The 21,225-nt window shown below is 38.0% G+C and overlaps 1 protein-coding gene across 3 annotated transcripts in view; it reads left to right on the top strand.

Moving 5' to 3' along the window:
- Positions 1-1,825: 1,825 nt before the first annotated feature.
- The window catches only part of tet3 (tet methylcytosine dioxygenase 3), a 56,841-nt gene continuing 37,441 nt past the window's right edge, over positions 1,826-21,225 (top strand). Inside the window, exons 1-2 of one of the 3 annotated variants that reach the window (XM_056457432.1) lie at positions 1,826-2,487; positions 19,709-19,765. In XM_056457432.1, the coding sequence (XP_056313407.1) occupies positions 2,122-2,487; positions 19,709-19,765 (423 nt within the window). In that variant the 5' untranslated portion in view covers positions 1,826-2,121. Of the gene's footprint in view, positions 2,488-18,932; positions 19,325-19,708; positions 19,766-21,225 lie in introns of those variants that run through there. The other 2 variants (XM_056457435.1, XM_056457433.1) reach the window with 2 other exon arrangements.

The following is a 21,225-nucleotide window of genomic DNA, read 5'->3' as shown; positions in this document are numbered from 1 at the left end:
CCATCTTTTTTTTTTTGTTAAATACAGTGCGCGTCTTAACATGTTATAATTATTAACTTTTCGAAGCAGCTATAGAGGGAACTCATTTAAACCCTTTTACCTTTCACAATAGCCTAGCCTACTGTATCAAACAATACATTGCGAATCAAAACGTATCGTTAACGATGCACCACCGACGAGTATCTTAACTATACAATATCTTAACAATACACAATACGTGGACTGCGTGACCCGTAGTTACCGTTAAATATTTGAGTTTATTGACGGTCCCCTGGCGCTAAACAAAGAGCGTCGAGCGAAAGTCCTGCATTGAGACTCAGAGGACAAACAAAGAGCAATGGAGAGCTGTCTAATGGGGATTCGCCATTCTAACCAAACATTTTCTCACATTTCGCACGTAGTACCTTCCGTGATTCAGTTTTTTTTTGTCTGGTCTGTTCCCCCCTTTGTACATCAGTGTAGGAGATTACAAAAAAATATTTCCGAGTTCAGGCAGTTACAGTAAATGTCTTCTGCCTTATGAACATTGTTATGGAGCTTATGAAGAAACTTTATAGCCTATTACATGCATATTTATATTACTGCATAGGTAAATATTGACATAATGCATGTGTAACTAGACAAATAGATAGACGGACAGACAGACTATATATTAGAAGAAATTTTATATTACATCTTTTATATTACTGCATAGGTAAATATTGACATAATGCATGTGTAACTAGACAAATAGATAGACAGACAGACAGACTATATATTAGAAGAAACTTTATATTACATCCATTTTTATATTACTGCATAGGTAAATATGGATATGTGTAACTGGTTAGATAGATAGATCAAAATTATTAGCCCCTTTAAGCTATATTTTTTTCGACAGTCTACAGAACAAAGCATCATTATACAGTAATTTCCCTAATTACCCTAACCTGCCCAGTTAACCTAATTAACCCAGTTAAGCCTTTAAATGTCACTTTAAGCTGTACAGAAGTATCTTGAAAAATATCTGGTAAAATATTATTTACTGTCATCATGGCAAAGATAAAATAAATCAGTTATTAGAAGTTTTTAAAACTATTATGTTTAGAAATGTGCTGAAAAAAAGTCTTCTTTCCGTTAAACAGAAATCAGGGGAAAAATAAACGGGGGCTAATAATTCCGACTTCAACTGTATGTGTAACTGGATGGATGGATGGATGGATGGATGGATAGACGGACGGACGGATGGACAGACAGACAGACAGACAGACAGATAGATGCATCTTCACAAATGTTCTGGTGTGTTATAATTACATTTACGTTTAAGTAGAATGATTAAAAGAAGTTTAATAGAAGAATTTGTGCCATTATTTGCCTTATAGACATTATTATGGAGTTTATGAAGAAATCTTATAATACATGCATATTTATATTACTGCATAGGTAAATATGGATATACATGTAACGGATAGATAGATAGATAGATAGATGCGTCTTCATAAATGTTCTAGTGTGTTATAATTAAATTAAGTTTGAATAGAATTATTAATCAAAGTTTAATAAAAGGATTTTTGTCATTACATAACTGAAAATAAGTAAAACAAACATTCTTGTTACGATAAATTGATGTTGACATGGACTTCATAGACCTTTTCATCATTTTTTTATTATATTGTAATAAATTGTTGTTGATTACAGATAATTCACTCTATGGATATGCATACAATCAATATATTCTGGTTTATTAACATTATAATCTGTTTCACCAAAACTGAATTATATCTAAACCACAATCTCTCTTTTTCTTCACACAGTCTCCAAACTGCCTTAAGTGGCACTGATTGTTCAGTTTACATCCATATGACATCAAGAGAGATGATCCCCATCACCCGTGGCCGTATTCCCAACACACCTGCAGGTGAATGACATCATGCCCAGCATCTCCTCACAGTAAGGAGCCCGTCTCGTGTCCACCCTTTAAACGTCTGTGCAATAGTTCTCCCCTGTGGCCACTACACAGCACACACACTTTATGGACAGGTCTGCGGTGTGCTGTAAAGAACCGTACTTTTTCATTCTTTACATTTTGAATCTGGCCACTTTTACCACTCTCTTGTCCTTGAAGAGAGTGGGACCCTCAGTATGCACAAGCTTAGGGGAGGCCCTGGCCCTCCCGTCCAGGACATTTATGAATTCTCTCTGGACGAGGAGGACCCTAAAGTTTTCCTCGGGGCTAGGAGCGCAAGGGTGGTTTCGCCTGCGGACGACTACATCAGGTCCGAGCATGAGCAAGCAGGGATGTTTTCCTTGTCACAGATGGAGGACCAGGAACCAGTAGAGCCTGTGGCACCCCAAAAAAAGAAGAGAAAGAGATGCGGGATTTGTGGGCCTTGCATGAGGAAGGAGAACTGCGGGACCTGCAGCAACTGCCTGAACCGAAAGATTGGACACCAGATCTGCAAACTGAGAAAGTGTGATGAGTTGAAGAGGAGGAAGAGCACGTGGGAGGTAAATATTTTTTTTTGTACATAGAAAGCATGCTTTCAGGGTTACTGCAGGACTTTTATTATTAATTTAATTCTCCATTTCAAAAATTAAGGCTTTAAAGAGATAGTTTACACAAAAATGAAAATTTACTCCATATTTACTTTCCCTCGTGTGGCTCCAAACTTTTGAGATTTAACATAAATAAAAGCTGAATACCTGCAGTGCTTCCCACAAGTTTGAAATATATATATATATATATATATATATATATATATATATATATATATATATATATATATATATATATATATATATATATATATATATAATATTTTTATTTATTAATAAACTGTTGTAAACTGTTTCTTTTCAGTGGGTCAAAGTTTAAAAAGACTGTTAAATTAGAAAAGAAATCCACAATTTCTCTTACTTTTATGCTATTTCAGAGCCATGTGCACCCACTGACATGTAAAATCTGCTTCTCTCTATCTCATATTCAAGTACAGGTTGCTTTATTGGCATTTTGGTGTCATTTTAGATGTTTAAAAATATGTATATATTGACATCATCAAATTAAGAAATATACAGCAAATGAGAAATAAATGACAAAGAAAAGGAATAAAAACAGACAATATGTCAAATAATTATAATAATTACAAGATTAAAACATGTACAGTTGAAGTCAGAGTTAAAATATTTCCCAAATTATGTTTAACAGAGCAAGGACATTTTCACAGTATGTCTGATGATATTTTTTCTTCTGGAGAAAGTCTTATTTGTTTTATTTCAGCTAGAATAAAAGCAGTTTTTAATTTTATAAAAAACAATTTAGGCCCCTGTAAGCAATAGTTTTTTTCGACAGTCTACAGAACAAACCATCGTTATACAATAACTTGCCTGATTAACACCTCCAACTACTTACGCAGAAAACTGTGCACAATTTCACTGAGTGTGTGTTTGCTGGGCAGTCTTTCACTGACACTTACAGCAGAAGCCCCTATTTCACTGCGATTGAAAATGAAAGTAAACTCTATTTCTCTCTGTCTCTGTGGCCCATTTGACCTGCTGGTGTGACTTTTCCTCTCGGCTGTTACAGCGATACTTATGGATATAGACACGAGCGTGTCTGCAGAGCGAGTTTTCTCCACCACGTCTATCACGGATCAGCTGTGATCGCTGCTGCCGTTTATCAGTGTCACTCGTTGGTGAACAGCGCCAGAGCGTTAGAGCCAATCGCAGCCCTTTCTGTTGAGCCTGTGACCAATGAAAGGAGTGTAAGAAAGGACTCACTTGTCAATGCTTAGAAAGCGAGTAGGGTATTTATATTTGTTTATTTGCTATAAATGCTCATGTTGCTCTGTACTTGAGTTTTTAAAGATACAGTTCATATGTCTGACTGTTTGTATTTAAGGACAAAATTGTATTACAAATAGTATATAAATATAAATATATTTATAGGTTTTAATACAAGAATTGCTGTGCTGTAAAGAAAATATAAATTTGTGTATGGAAAGCATTGTCAATGCACCGTGATGCACCGAGATATCGAATTGAACCGAATTGATGGCATGATAATTGTAACCGAACCGTGAGACTAGTGTAAGTTCACACCTCTCCAAAAATGCTAATTAAATATATGCGCAAAACTGAAATATTGCATAAAAGGCGTGCGAATAAAGCAGCATTTCTCTCTAAAGAGTCAAAGAGAACAAAATCGTCACTTCCTGATAAACTGGCACCAAATATCAACAGTAAAAACAGAATTTGCTGTGGTAGGAGAAGCTGCGTGAATCTTTTCCTTATTTAATAAATGATATGAGACTCATGCCGACACGTAATTGAATGCATGGTGGCATTTGAAGACGCAGAGCACAGACGCTCTTTACAGTCCTGGAGGTATTTAATAATAAAATAAGACTAATATTGAAATGGTTAAGGCGATTTGGAATGACCAAAACAACATTTCAGATATTTTACAATGTGCTCAGCCGCTGGTTTGTCCATTCACACACATTTTTATCATCACATGACCTCTTTTAACAAATCACATGACTTTTATTAACTCACATACGAGAATTTGTTTGGTAAAAGTGTTTCTATTATAGTTTATGCGCATCTTTTCTTATCAAATAAAAAGTTCATCCTACTCAGTTATGCGCATACATCTTGCTATTTCCATCAATCGATATTTTTGTGCACATACCCAAATTGCCTATAAAAATGGGTCGATGAAAACATAGTTATTGACTTCAATAGCAGGAAAAACAAATAGTATGAAAACCAAAGGTTTCAGGTTTTCAGCACTCCTCAAAATATCTTTTGTGTTTAAAGTATGAAACAATTAAAAGGGTGAGTAAAGGATAAACTATCCATTTATAAGGGTCTTAAATAAGAGCAGATGGTTTCAAATTTATACTCATAGTCAAATATTGCACTGCTTTAAATTACTCTTGTCATTTTTTATAATATACTATCTAAGCATCTTTTTCTCAATGCATTTAACTGAGATGCAAATGGAAAATCAACAAATTTAGGTGATTTTTTTTTTTTTTTTTTTTTTTTCTCATTTGAAATCGAAACTAAACTGGTCTAATGTCAAAAAGATACGTTTTTTTTGTTATGTTATGTCTGGTGTCCTCACTACTCCGGCATTTTTAACCCCCGAAAAGTGAATTTTGAAAATGCTAAAGACCCTGATTAATTTTGGAAACACTATTGCTCTGTTTAAGTGTAGACAAACAGCAATGAAAAATTTGAAAATGGAGGGACTGCTGTCACTAGCTACGTTTCCATCCTCATATTTTTATGTGCATAAAAAACGGTTGATGGAAATGCCAAGATAAGAATAAATGTTGAAAATGGGCATAAAAACTGTATGTGCATAACTGAGTAGGATAAACTTTTTATTCAGTAAGAAAAGATGTGCATAGACTGCGATTGAAACACTTATACTGAACAAATTCCAGTATGTGAGTTAATAAAAGTCATGTGATATAACAATAAGAGGTCATGTGATTGATGATAAAATGTGTGTGAATGACCAAACCAGTGGCTGAGCACATCGTAAAATATCTGAAATGTTGTTTTGGTCATTCTAAAACCATTTCAGTATTAGTGTTAATATATTATTAATGACCTCCAAATCAACAGTGTCTGTGCTCCACGTCTCACGCCTTCAAACGCCACCACGCGCTCACTGCGTGTCAGAATTGCCTTCTGAGGCACAAGTCATTTATTAAATGAAGAAAAGATTCCCCCAGCTTCTCCTACAGCAGCAAATTCTGTTTTTACTTTTGGTATTTGGTGCCAGTTTATCAGGAAGTGATGATTTTGTTCTCTTTGACTTGTTGGATGGAAACACTGCTTTATTCGTATGTCTTTTATGCGAGAATACAGTTTTGCGCATAAATTTAGTTCGCATTTTTGGATTAAAACGTAGCTACTGTCTGATTAGTCTTCTGAACTGTTGCATATCATAGTCACATATCATGTTTTTCAGGCTCTTTTCGAGATCTTTTTTCTGAAACATAGTAAAGAAAGGTGCAGTCTGAATGAGGAGCGTTTTAAAAAGAAAATGCGCTAATGTACACAGCCTAAGAAAGAAACTGAAAATGTGATCTATATTGAAAGTGACCTGAAAAAAACTTTTGTATAAAAGTGTTATGACATCACAGGACTACTGATTTGTGGAGCTCCTTCAAGCATCCACACAATTTAATGCTTTCTTAACTGCTGTTTTCTCTCCCACCCTCACCCTTTTTTATGTTAATTATTATTAGTTTTTGAGAGAAAAGAACGCAGCACCTATTTCAGTATTACATTATAACTATTATAATAGTTAACATATTTCAAACATCCTGATATATCTAAAATTGTAAAACAAACAAGAACTTTACAGTACATCTGAGCCAGTCTTTAGACATTTGCACTTGAAAACCAGACAAATATAAGGAGATCTGTGGTTTATTTGTGCAGCTTAATCTGAAGGTGCAGTAAACATTATTTACATTTTCCATTAGTTGGAAGATTTAGGTTATAATTTTGTCTTTTTTTTGTAAAAAGTGTATCTATTAGCTCTGAAGTGTTGTTAATACATGATTTTTTACATGAAAATGTGCATTTAGAGGACACTGACACTGACATTTTTTTTAAAATTGGTCTTAAAAAGGGCTCTTAAATGTCCTTTCCCAAAACCTGCAGAAACCCTTATGTTGTTTGCATGTGACATTTGCAAAATTTAACTCTCAAAGGTGGGTCTACAGCCATCACCATCCTGTTTATTACCTGTTATTGGTCCACCTAGATGCATTCCTCACCTGTCCTGTCTTGACATGCCACCATCCATCCCTCCATTCTTGCCTAGATTGAAATGACCTGACAATGTGACTGATTTCTTGAAGAGTTTTAAATCCAGCTCTTTGTATATTACCAACAATGATATTGATTTTGAAATAGAATAATTACATTCATTATAATATGTAATTGAGATTTAATTACTTGCTCCAAACCTGTTTGAGTTTCTTTCATCTGTTAAACACAAAAGAATATATTTTGAGGAAAGTTGGATATTGAATGGTCACTTACACTGTTTACTTTACTTAAAGTGTGTAAACCCATTGACTTTACTTAAAGTAAGTAAAACCAGTGTATATCGGAACTATTAAGTTGATTTAATCTATATAATTACTATTTTGAAGAAAGGTGGAAGCCTATAAGCATTTACTTCCAGTGTATACGATTTCACTTGTGTTCAACAGAAGAAAGAAACTCAAACAGGTCAGGAACCACTTAAGATAGAGTATATAGTGGGTAAAGTTTCATGTTTGAGTGAACTATCCCTTTAAGCAGTATGTTTGTGTTTGCATATCACTTTAGGAGGTAAGTTAACGTATGGAAATCAGACCAAAGAGACTGAAAAGCGTTGAAGAATCGCTCAGCTGCCCACAGTAAAACTCCCTCTCAACAGCTTAACAAAATGAGCCTCTCTTTGTTTAATTGTTTACAAAGTGCTTTTTAGACGCAGCTGCCGTAGTGTGTCCTTTCTCCTCAATGATTACAAATAAGAGTGGCTAATCATACTTTTTTTTCATGGAGCAGCTGTCTAAAAGTCTCATATTCTTACAAAAACAAAATGTGTGAAACAAGTGTGTGTGTTTGCCCATGCAAATGTGGCTTTATCTTGATAGGGTTGTTGTTGGTGGTTGCCAGGTAGTTTTACAGTTGGGTGGTTGCTAGGTTGATAATTACAAGAGTCTTCACAAGTGTCTAGCATTTTCCAGATCTTGTCCATGCTCACAGCAGTGCTTACACTTAGATTTTTTTAATAACCATTTTATGTTTGTAGCTTGTCAGACTGTATAAAAAAATCCCCATGTCACATTTGACCAGTGTTGGGTAAGTTACTTTAAAAAAAGTAATAGATTACAAATTAATGACTGCTACTGGAGAATTGTAATCTGATTACATTTATTAATTACTTATTTTAAAAAAGTAATCAGATTACTAATTACTTTACTTTTAAGTTACTTTTAAAACATATTAAATATACCTAAAAAATGCTAAATATTCTGCAGCTCTTTCAGTAATTTAATAATTTAATATTCACCGAAAAACATTACAATGAGTTGATCACCGCAGCTTGACGTATTCAAAAGACTTAAAGGGTTTGCCCGAAACTTAAAATTCTCTCATCATTCACTTGTTCCAAACCTGTTCTGTCTATCTGTTCTGTTCTATCTGTAACCATTGACATCCATAGTATGCAAAAGCACTGCAGTGTTTGGGTGCTCTGTGTTTGTCTGAGGTAATTAGTCTACCGAAATGTGTATGTTCCACATATGCCACAGCTATATCACCTTGCAGCCCAAGACTGGTTACTCACTGAAGCTAAGCAGGGCTGAGCCTGGTCAGTGCCTGGATGGGCGACCACATGGGAAAAACTAGGTTGCTGTTAGAAGTGGTGTTAATGAGGCCAGCAGGGGGCGCTCAACCTGTGGTCTGTGTGAGTCCTAATGCCCCAGTAAAAGTGAATGGGACACTATACTGTCAGTGGGTGCCATCTTTCAGATGAGATGTTAAACTGAGGTCCTGACTCTCTGTGGTCATTAAAAATCCCATGGCACTTCTCGTAAAAAGCAGGGGTGTAACCCCGGTGTCCTGGTCAAAGTCCCCCAATCGGCCCTTACGATTATGGCCTCCCAATCATTCCCATGTACCGAATTGGCTCTATCACTGCCGTCGCATCATCCAAGGTTATGCTGCACACTGATGGTGGTGTGGAAATACCCCCCTCATAATTGTGAAGCACTTTGAGTGTATGGCCATACACAATAAATGCGCTATATAAATACACATTACATTACATTCAATACTTAGCATGAAGCTGATCGGTCAGTTCTTGTTGCAGTTTTCAACTGGTGTGCCTGGAAAATACAAGTGCGTGCAATATGCACCTCGAATATGTATGCACAAGCCGAGCGCCTCCATTAGAAATAATGAACTTGCATATACAAAAGATGTGATATGTGAATGGCCCCATAAGCAGCTACACTTTTCTTCACATTCAGAAGATACCTTCAATCCTGATCCTGCACAAAAATCCAATTTAGCCAGTTTAGGCTGAGATGGACCGCCATGTTTTTGGGCGCCAGTGTCCTCCTTAGTGACGAGTATTGTCGTAGAAGGCTTTCTGTTCAAGTGCTTGAACAAGTTGCTGGTCAAGTTAAAGGCAGTCGAAAGTTCTTTAGGGACTGGGCAGACTGTAATTGTATTCCCACTTGAAGAAGCAACCACTGTTGACAGCAACCATTTCGGCTCATGTTCTCCAGCAGTTCAAAAGCACATGCTTATTAACTGATGTTGCAGCAGAAAACGTTATTTATAACAAGCAGTTTTTTCTTCTAAAAACTATATTTGTAACCTAAATAATGCAATTACTCTGACTTTAGTATTAGTAATCAAGTTACACAAATTTAAAATGTAATTCGTTACATTACTGCATTCCTGCATACAGTAACGCTTTCTTGTGGAACGCTTTACACTCAACTCTGCATTTGACATGCATGACAATCTTGACACAACAAAAACAGACACACAAGACAACTTCTGTTGAGTGTGACATCATTCATCAACAGTGTTGGAGGTTACGCAAGTTACGTAATATTATTACTTTTCTAAGTAATGAGTAAAGTAATGCATTACTTATAAAAAATAAGTAATAATATTTGAGTTACTTTTTTGAAAATGTAATGCGAGTTACTTTTAGTTGACTTAATTAGCTTTTAAAAATAAATAGCTGAATTACATTTAAAGAGTCACAATGAATCACTCAGCCAATGAGAGAATGTGTTGATTATTTTGAACACATCGAAGAAAAGGAAAAGGGGATTGTTTCAATGGACAGTGATTTTACTTGAGACAAGTAGTACAAAAGTAGCAAACACATCGCTTTAAACGTTTATTAACCTGTATATACGGCATGCATAGCTCTGGGATCAGGAAGTTGTCAGATAACATTATACTAAAATATTATTTTTTGATGTGTTTTTTGTCTTTTTATAGATTTCTAAATGCACATTTTCATTTTTTGCAGTTTAAACATTTAGTTTGTTCTTCATCTGCTGCAGCTTAAAGTGTGTAGGAACTTTTTCAATCTTTCTGTCAGGGTCAGCTCACTCACATGGGCTCCAGGTGTGTGTGTATCTGTGTTTGAGCAGGTTTAGAGTCTGTGCGCTGAGAATTCCTTTTGCTTACTTTATATACTCTGCTCTCCGACCTTTGACCGCTGGAGGCACGGGGGCTGACCTGTGGCCAAATAAAAGAAAGGAGAATGGGGGAGGGATAGAGAGGGAAAAAGAAAACCAGAAAGACGAGATGAGAAATACTGAAAGCCCAAGAAAAAAGAGAAACGGTGGAAAAGGTAAAAGAGAAATGCAGATCAACAGGAAGAGCTAAGAGCGCAAGGGGGGTCAGGGAGGACAATTGAAGGAAAGGTATCTGTGTCTTTTTGTGCGGCTGTGGGAAATGGACAGAATTAGACCTTTGATTCGAGGACAGGAAACAACAATACTCCCTCTTTCTCACACTCTCCCCTCACTAGTCCTCATTTTTTCTTCAAACTATGGAAAAAAAAATGATTCAAGGCAGGAAATGCAAGACCTTTGAATTGAGGAAAAAAGTGGCACTAGTTATATACACTGGCTCTTTAACTCCACAGACTGCAAAATCCTTTCAGTCGCTTCAGTTCACACAAAAAGAATGATGTTTTGCTGCAAGCAGATTATTGCAAGTGCTTTACCAAATTTCTTTACCAAAGTCTCGTCACCTATCCAAGTTTAGGAACAGCAAATAATAACTTGACTTCTAGTTGATCATTTGGTATTAGAAGTGGCTTATATGAAAGGCAAAGGCCTCTAGATTACGCTTATTTTAACAAAATGAAATATGATCATGCCTTGATTTGTAATTATTTAATTAGGACAGAAAGGTTTGACCTTGCTTAGACAAAAGTCTTGTCTCCTTAAAGAATTAATATACAGTATAGAATATAAAGTCATGGTGCAGTGGAAACAGAATAAATATTGTGCATGACTCCCATGAGCTTGGAGGACTGCATCCATACATCTGCAATGACTCAAATAACTTATTAATAAAGTCATCTGGGATGGCAAAGAAAGTGTTCTTGCAGGACTCTCAGAGTTCATCAAGATTCTTTGGATTCATCTTCAATGCCTCCTCCTTTACCTTACCCCAGACATGCTTAAAAATGTTCATATCTGGTGACAGGGCGGGCCATTCCTGGAGGACCTTCTCCTTCTTTGCTTTCAGGAACTTTCATGTGGAGGCTGAAGTATGAGGAGCTCTATCTTGCTGAAGAATTTGCCCTCTACTGTGGTTTTGTAATGTAATGGGCAGCATAAATGTCTTGAAACCTCAGGCTGTTGATGTTGACTTGACTGATTTATAGAGAATCTTTGGGTCTATGCAGGTTCCAATAGGTCTTCTGCAGTATTTGTGATGATTGGGATGCAGTTCAACAGATGATTCATCTGAAAAATGAAGTAAAGTAGAAGTAAAGTTATTGTTTGTTGCCTTTACAACTGGGATTGACAACAAGACTTCAGTTTATGTGTATTTCAAATTCCTTGTGTGTGTAAAGCACATGCCAATACACTAGACTTCAGTGTCACACTATCCTTCAAAAATCATTCTAATATGCTGATTTGGTGTTCAGGAAAACACCCATTTATTTATTATTTATTTATAATCAGTTATTTATTGATAGTATGCAATATTTAAATTCAAACCACACTGAACTAAACTCTGAAATCTGGACTTTACTAGAACTTCTATGTTAAGCTGCTTTGTCACAATCTACATTGTAAAAGCGCTATAGAAATAAACATGACTTGAATAGAATATTTTATGTACAATACACTTTTCACATCATCTGTTTTCTGAAAGAGCATCAAACTGTTTGTTTGAAAGATTTGTTCTTACTTATTCTGCTTTGTAAAAACATCGTCTTCTGGTCTGATGGCTCAGTTTATTGCGACTGGTCAACCGTTTACAGCAAATTGCCAGAAATAAAACCCAATTACCATGTTTGGGTTTCAGCTCTGAAGGTTTTACTTGCGTTAGTTCACCCAAAAAATTTACTTCTGCTATTTATTAACTATTTGTTATTTGATGTTCCAAACCCCTGAGACCTCAGCTGAAGATAAATGAAAATATTTTAGATGAAATGTGACATTATTTTTAGAGCAATGGACATTCAACGTCCAGAAAAGGATCCAAAAACACTATCAAAATATTCCAGTGACTACAGTAATCATACAAAGCTCCAAAAACACTTAAAAAAATTGTTCACCAATGTCTTCCCTCAGTTCATCAGTGTTTTTCTATGGGCAATATAACACTTGTGTTTTGCTCTGCTGACTCTAATGGCAATATGTTGTGCTGCCTTTAATAAATGCAAAACCCGATGAGGAGGAGAAGACGTTGCCAATCAAAGTCGTTTTTTTTTTTTTTTTTTTGCTGCACAAAAGTGTTCTTGGAGTTGTGTATGATTACAGTTGAACAACTGAATCACAAGGTACTGTATGTTTTGATTCCTCTTATGGACTTTGAACATCTCGGGATCATTGATGGAGGATAAGTGAGCTCTTAAATTTCATCTAAAATATTTTAACTTGTGTTCTGAAGATGAACGAAGGTCTCAGGGGACTGTAATGACATGAGGACAAGTAAGAAATAACAGAATTTTTATCTTTGGGTGAACTAACCCTTTATTAACTGCACACATTAGACCGTAATGATGGTGATGATTTTACCATATCAATTCAAGACTCATTCATCAATTATAATTCATTGAAAGATCTATTTGATCAATCCAAACCTCCATCTCAGTAGTAAATGAAGAGAATACTAACCAATCAGGTTTCTTTTGAGCTTATTAGCACAGTGGCCAATCAGAGGTGTTGATCAGTTTGGGATGTGGTGGAACGGGAAATTCACATCATGGATGTGCAGCTGACAAATCTGCAGAAACTGTGTGATGCTATCATGTCAATATGGACCAAAATCTCTGGGAAATATTTCCAGTACCTTGTTGAATCTATGCCATGAAGTTCTATGGCAGTTTTGAAGGCAAAAGCGGGTAAACCTGGTACTTGTGAAGTGTACCTAATAAAGTGGCCGGTGAGTGAATGTATGTACTTCTAATTCTCATTGTCAGTGCAGACTTTTTTAGCTTATAGTCTACCGTTTTGAAAGTGATTAAAACATCAGGACAAAAATATAGTTGATGACTAGACATAATCATTTCATGAGTCTAGACAGTTCTTTGTTAAAACAGGGGTATACAACAGTGATTTTTTTTGTTGCCAATTCTAAACAGAATTTGTGCATGGTTAAAAAAATGACACACTCTGGCGGTTTTAGGTTTACAATGACCCCTGGCGGTTCTAGAGTTAAACATGTTTCTGATAATGCTGTTTTTTTTTACTAATATATATTTTTAGTGCAGCTTGCCTTTTTGTTTACTAGCAAAGATTAGACAAAGGATCAGGTGGATTAGATTTAAATGTTGTCTGTGTGTTTGTCAGGGTCACCCATCCCCCTTCATCTCCCCCACCCTTTTCCCCTCCTAATCACTTCACTGAGCACGGCTTCAGAATCTGCCCATCAAAGTCTCATGTGCAGCATAACATTCATTAATAAAATCAATGAATGAAAAGCACAATAGCATGGATTCAGAATGTTGACATTTGCACATGTGTGCACAAAAGCTGCCTTGTTGACTGTGTGTTTGTTTGAATACACATTTGAGATTGAAATTGCAATGATGGTTGTCTGCAGAGTGCTTGAACAGCAAACCTTGCAGTGCTACAGTGTCCAAACTGACCATATTTCATTGAGCTGACCTCTGCACTATACCACCAGCTGACTTCACTATTGCCTGGCAACCAAATCACATTATAGCCCTCTCCACCAATCAGAGTTGGGATCCGAGTCAGAATGAATGCAGACCCAGCGTGCATGACAGGTAGCAGCACTCAATAATGCTAATAAACCCCAACCAGTAACTAAAAGAGAATTATTACCGAAGCTGTTTGGTTATCGGTGGATTACAGAGAAGAGCAGCATTAAGCATCTTAGAATTAAATCCACATTATATTTGATGTAGATGTACAATGGCTTTTAAAATGAATGGCTGAGTTAAAGAATGCAATCTGAATATGCTTTTCACGAATGACCATCACAGCCCATTTATTGATTGGTTCACTGCAGTATGTCAGGGCTACAGCATATAGAGATCGACACAGAGCTGCTGCATCTGTCATGCATTACTGCTTGAATCTGAGTACACTTTGGAGTGTGTTATAAAAAATAATTCCATATTTAAAAATACACTTTTTTTTCCTCACTGTCATATATTTATCTCTTTGCATGAGTTTATTATTATTTAAAAATGACATTAACAAATGATATTTAGCTTAAATAAATATTTTTATGCTATCCTCAATGATAATTCTTAATAATTCATTATTAATTGCTGTATTGCAATAAAATAAAAATACAAAAAGATTGTCATACTGTAACTGTTACCCTGATGAAGGCAAGTGTTTGCCGAAACACGTTGGCGCAGTTTTAAAGGGGTGGTCCAGAGTGTATTTATAAGGCTTGGTTGTGTTTATAAGATGCAAAGTAATGTGTGCTCATGCTTCACTTGTAGAAAATCACGTGATTTTATTCATATCTATTATTTTGATTATATACTGCTACTCGGCTAAGATGAAAATGGCTGTCATATGTCCTAGTTCCTCTAAAAGGCCCGCCCTCAAGAGGCTCTGATTGGTCAGCTAACATGATGTGCTGTGATTCGCAGATCGGCTCCACGTCACTAGAAAAACACACCACTAGAAGCACGCTCTTTTGCGCTGTATTAACACTGTCAGTCAGTGTAACTGTTAGCCCTATCAGTTTGGGCCTGAATCAGACAGAAAATGACATAGAGGACAGCTGAACCTCACGCCTGCGCTCTAAAATGAAATCTGACAAGTATCTTTCACATATATTCCGAACAAGCATGTGTAAGTAATATTAAACGTTGACATATCTTTTGATAGTTTGTTATTTGAGATGTAGAACACAGATAATGGCAGCATAGAGAGACACTGAAGATGAAGGTGAAGATTTTGGGTGTTTACAGGGGTTTGAAGGATGAATATGAATTTGTAGTTAAATTGTTAGTGATGCCAAACAGCATTTCCTATTGTTAACATCCCTGTTTACGACCTCGCTACAACACACGGTTAACGCTAGAAACTTTGAATGTAATTGATCGATTTTAACAAATAAAAATACTTACACGTTGTGGCTCACAATCCATAATTTCGCCATTTATGGTTGGAGATGCTCCTTGTTTGAGGAGTTTTAGCTGAATCTAGCACTGAACTGGGAGTGATTCTGGAAGCTGTCCTTTGTCAAATGCTACCTATATCTTTTTTTATAATTCTCTGGAACATAATTAAAATTTAATTAAAATTTAATTAAATTTAATTGTAAGCACTTCCTTTGGAAGCCCAAATACAGAAACAGAAGAAGCTCTGTGGAAATAGCAGCTTTTGGACGGCATTTTAGCTTTCTCTGCTATAACATTACAGTGCCTCTGGCCACGCCCCTTTGCTCGTGCACGTGGTGAATGCGCATACCCTGAAGCGTTTGTGATCTCAATAAGAAATCGTTCGCTGTAGGCTTTGCTAAGCTAACTGTGTAAAAGCCAAGTCTATCTTTGCATTGAACTTTGAGCATTTTACATTCAGAGATGTTTGTGCTCACACAGCTACATTGCACATCAACTAAAGTTTAAAACATGATATCATAGTAGACCACCGCTTTAAGGAATAGCCATGTCAATAAAGGCTTTTTAATATTTTTTCCTCATTTTTCGAGTGCCTTGGACTTACTTTTGCTATTTATACCAATTAATCCCTTTCCCAAAGTGCATCAACATGTTAATTAAGCTACCCCTGAGCACTTTTTATTTAATTTGGGATTTTATATACTGGAATATGTCTTTTATGGATGGCACGGTGACTCAGTGGGCAGCGCTGTCGCCTCACAGCAAGAAGGTTGCTGGTTCGAGCCCCAGCTGGGTCAGTTGGCATTTCTGTGTGGAGTTTGTTCTCCTCGTGTTCACATGGGTTTCCTCCATGTGCTCTGGTTTCCCCCACATTTCAAAGACATGCGCTATAGGTGAATTAGGTAAGCTAAATTGTCTGTAGTGTATGTGTGTATGTCCTGGTCCTCCAGGTTGAGAATTGAGCCTTGGGCTAATGACCCACCTCTTAAAAAATTAGGAAAGTTACTAAACACCAACTTGGTGCGGCTAAATATCAACTTCGATATAAACGGCCCTGGAAAAAAGTAAGCAAGCAAGTAATATACACACACATACATACACATGGACTTTATTTTTTATATACTGATGTAACAATATTTTTCACCTAATGGAAAGCATTTTCAGATAAGCATCATGTAGTAGTTTTATTTTCCTCCCATGTGAGGACTCCAAGGCAGCCCTTACAATGTCAAAAACATCAGGTTTTACTAACATTGTGGGGACAGTGTTAGATAGTTCAATACACAAACATACATACACATGTACAAATAAATTATTACTTAATTATAATTCTTAAGCAGTATGCATTTATTATTGGTGATTCATTTCATTGCGGCGACCCCTGATAAATAAGGGACTAAGCCGAAGGAAAATGAATTAATGAATATTGTATTGATTTCTTTGTTTTAGTATAATTGTCATTCTATAATCATCTTCCTTCTGCTCATTCTGCACTGCAGTAATTCACTGTGGGTAAATGTTTCTAAAAATGATGCCTAATACATGCATAATACACTTCTTTATGCATCACATTTTTTGTCTTTCTGTAGATTGAGCTAAAATATGGTCTAGACAAATTCTTGCAAGTTTCGTGAGATTTGGATTTGAACTGACAATGTAACACAGTTTAAAACTCGCAAGTAGTGTGCAGTACCAGCCCAGAGCTTGTATGGAACTGTAAGTGTTTGTGTGTGTGTGTGTTGTGTATTGAAGTAAGGTCTTAGAAACTCAATGTGAATTAGTTAAATTTAGGCTGGCCATTGTTTGAGAAAAGGGGGAGGAGAGGGTTAATTAGGATTGTTAATCCTTCTGTTATTGCAACGATGTCTTAACCCATCATTGCACACACATAGACCTTTGCAATTTGTTGACAATGAAGCCCTAACGATGTTTCTGCAGCCTCACTCCTCCTACCACGAGAAGGCCACGTGAGTGCATGTGAAAGTAGGTCTGAGGGTCACAGGTAGGATTACCACAATTTTCAGACAGCCTAAAGGGGATTTGCTTTGATTCAGCCTGAATAACCTGGCCTGTCACACGAGTGCTCGAAGGGAGATTAATGACCGCTTAGGTACTTTGACTTTAGTGACGATCCAGGTGATTCAACCATTATCAAAGCAAACAGATGAGATAACATCAGGAAGGCAGCAGTCATTCCGAATTCATGTGCGCTGCAACCCTCTCCATGCTTTGCTGATTCCATTGTGCAAAAACCACAACAATTGCGTCGACGTCGTTTCTTGTGATGCTAGAAACATGAAAAGTTTAACAGAAATTTGGTGCCGCAGCGCAACCTTCCCAAGTCTTTTTGTTACTGCAAGCCATCACACACACACGCACACACGCACACGCACGCGTATGAACATGGTGTTACTGGAACTCCCACGCTGCGTAATCCACTCTCATCACAACTGCTGCGTCACCAAATGTCCGCTCATTCTTCGAAAGCTTGAGCATGCGCTTTCCTCCAGTTTTGTCCTCCACATGTCTCTTCTGTTAGCTATGCTCCCGGTTACATTGTGCTTACAGAAAATACAGACAAATCCTGAGGATTTTAAAGTTGAATGGTTATATGTTTGTTGACATTTTCAGTCTTTGTTGACATTTTCATGTCAATTGGAGTTGTTGTCTTTTTCATGAATGGAAGCGCGCATGCTGCTTACACTTCAACGCCAGTTTTCTTGCACTTGAAATAACCTAACTACTCGCTCACATTTCCATCTAGCAGGCGTTTGTACGTCTGGCCAGCAGAGGTTGTAGTCTACCTTGCATACTTTTTAGACTTGAAATGATTCAAGTATTTATAGTGGTATTTGAGGTATGCACACATGCTTCGCACAGCCAGTCAATCCTGAATGACAGCTGCAATGCCAGTTGCATATAATATCAGACAAATGTCGCTTTCTGATATAGATTTCATAATGGGATACATTTCTGCTTGACACAACTGCAAAAATTAGCTTGTGTCCTTTTCCCAGCAACAGCTGATCGGGTGTCACCGGCTTCATAAAGAGGCTCAGACATTTGTGTTTCTGTCAGTGACATTGTTCGCCCATGTTGTGGTACTAAACATACAGCGTGCAAATGCACGTGTGCAGTCCAGTCCAGTTGTTGCAGGCAGCCGAGACACAGATGGTCTTCAGTGATAGCACATTCCAGAGCCATTGTTTAGGGAAGGCAAGCCGGGTTAGATAATTGACAGCCACAGCGCGCAAGAGAGAAACCCTTCCCCCCAGTCTGAAATGCACAGACGCACATGCACACGCATTGTTCACAGCACGCGCCCCCTTCTCTTTCTTTATCAAGCACATCCCGCCCTCGTCCGCACTCTCTCTATGTCTCTTGCTCATTCTCTCTCTCTCCTCTTGTCTGTTTCACCCTAGCAGCAGTGGCCGTGCTCAGCTCTGATTGGCCGATGGCCGCTCTTTGTGAGCTATCGGTGGCGTGACGTTGCCATGCGTGCATTTATGAGTGTGTGTAGGTCGGAAAGGAGGCGGTGGTGGTGGGGGGGAGTATTCACATCACGTATTCTGTTAGCTTTTTCGTTTGGAGAGGGGGGAAGGGGGGTAGAGGAAAAAGAAAGAGAAGGAGGAGGCTATAGTGCAGCAGTGATAGCGATCACACTGCCTTTTAAAAAAAAAAAAGCTCCCGTGTGCATGTGGTCGAGCTATGAATTGGAGGAAGTGAGAGAGAGAAAGAGAGAGAGGCAGGGAGGGCGAGAACGAAAGAGCGTACGAGAGCTAATGTAAAACAGGATTAAGAACACAAGATGGCTTCCTGAATGGACAGAGACCAGAAGAGAGAGGGAGAAGAAAAGAAAGATAAAGAAAGACGGACAGAAAGAGAGCAAGAAAGAGGTGGGGGGGACGCAGAGAAAATGCTTCTTCTGAGTCTTCTGATGGGGATACCTCTTGCCATCGACGAGTAACAGACGAAGGCAGCGAGGCTGAGTAGGTAAATATTTATTAGCACAGGGAAAAAATGACGGACAGTAATGGCAGATGGGAGGGGGAGGTGGTGGGGGGACTCTGAACGGCACCGGTTTATAGAAAATATAGGGGTCTGAAACAACTAGCTCACAGTTGAATGTCTGTTTATTCTATGCAGGTGTGCTTTCCATCAACATTTGCTGAAATCTATTATTATAAATGCCAAAATTTGAGCATGTGTTTAACTTGTTCTGTTCTGTAATAATTAAAACATTTATGACTCAAGGTAGAAAAAGATTGATTTATGGTTTGTTGTCTTGAATTATTTTGGATCATGAAGATTTGGATAGATGATTTTTCTTAATCTATTATCCTTCTTTCTTTTTTCCCTCCATGATTGCCCTGGAAGGTGGAATATTTTGAAGACATAAAAACCCAGTCTGTAATCCCAAACCTGGCTAAAGAGGTGAGCTAAATAACCATTGGCCAGCTGTCTTGTTACTGCAAATGTCAACTGTCTTTAATGTCCCTCTTGCTTCCTGATGTTTTGATGGGTATGAATCAGAAACGGTGTAAAAATCTGAGCTGCATTTGATGATTTGTGCTTTTTGCATGACTCAACAGGCCCAATGCGTGCCCAGATGTAGTTCGGCTTGAAGCGACAGCTGCGTTCAGGCATCCACCTGTCTGCTGCAGGTGTGACTTTGGTGTTTGTGGCCTCGGTTTCTGATCCTAGTGCTGCGCCATGGTCCGTTTGGCAGCAGTGTGTTTTTAGTGTGTCTTCTCAAGCCAGAACGCAGCGAGAGGATGGTTGCGTGGACTAGGCCCTGGTTTAAAGAGACGCGGGCTTTGCGCTCATTGGATGAGACGTAGGCGTGAGCTTCGCCTGGCAAAGAGAGGAGGCGGAGGAGGTGGCCTCACTCTCTCTCACACTTTCTCTTTCTCGTTTAGTCTGTCAGTCTGTCTGTCTTCCTTTTTCTCTGCGCTCTGTGTCAAGCCAGGGAGCAGAGAAAAGAGTGGCAGGCGGGACTGCCAAAAGTTTCCAGTCATCTGAGGTAAAGGGAGTAAAAGTTAGTGGGTCACGAACGCATGCGCACTGACGTTGCTGGTATTTGTGTGTGTCCATGTGAGCGAGCACGTGGCCAAGTGTTTATGGACTAGAGTAACATCGTAGCGTCAGAGGTAGAGAGACTTGACGAGTCTTGAGCGTGAGAGTTTGCGGTGAATGATACTCAGCGAATATGCTGAGTTAGATGTAGGAGTAGAGCACCGGTGGTGTCAGCGCTCCTTTGTGCGCTCAGACCACACCACGGCGGGTCTAACTTCAGCTTCGTTCTTGTTTAAATTGATCTAGAATGAATAATCTGTGCCTGTTCATTTGGAACTGGCTATTTTGGTTCGTATGATCAAATTCTGTGTCACTAAATTCCACACACACACACTCACAAGTCTTATATAACCTCACGCGGATGCGTTCTGTTAAAGAATGGCTAAATTTTGCTCGCCTGAAAGTATTGTCTGTAAATTTAGCTTGTGCGGCTTACCAGTCGTCCAACAAACCCCCATCTGCCATGCTTAGCTGTTGTCCGGCCACAAATTGCCAGTTTGCTGTGTGAGAAGATGGCTTGCTTCACGTGCTCATTTGCTCTCAAAATACTTTGTATTCGGATGACTGGATTAGCATTGTCAAGCATTTTGCTGTGATGCGACACTCACCATGTGGTGACGTTAAGTTCTGTTGGTGTATAATTACTCAGCTCTACCCAGAAATTTGTGAGTAGTACTTCGAAGCAGACTTGAAGAGGTGTCATTTCTCTGTAGTGTGTCTTTCCTTTGGCTTGGCTTCCATTTGACGTAATGTACTGTCATAACATGAGAACAATCATAACATGAGAAACTCTGCCTGTAAAAGCTCCGATGTTTGAT

The sequence above is a fragment of the Danio aesculapii genome, chromosome 5 (genome assembly GCF_903798145.1).
Source record: "Danio aesculapii chromosome 5, fDanAes4.1, whole genome shotgun sequence".
Taxonomy (NCBI): Eukaryota; Metazoa; Chordata; class Actinopteri; order Cypriniformes; family Danionidae; genus Danio; species Danio aesculapii.
The sequence above is the reverse complement of the archived record's forward strand: the minus strand, read 5'-3'. Positions and strand labels throughout refer to the sequence as shown.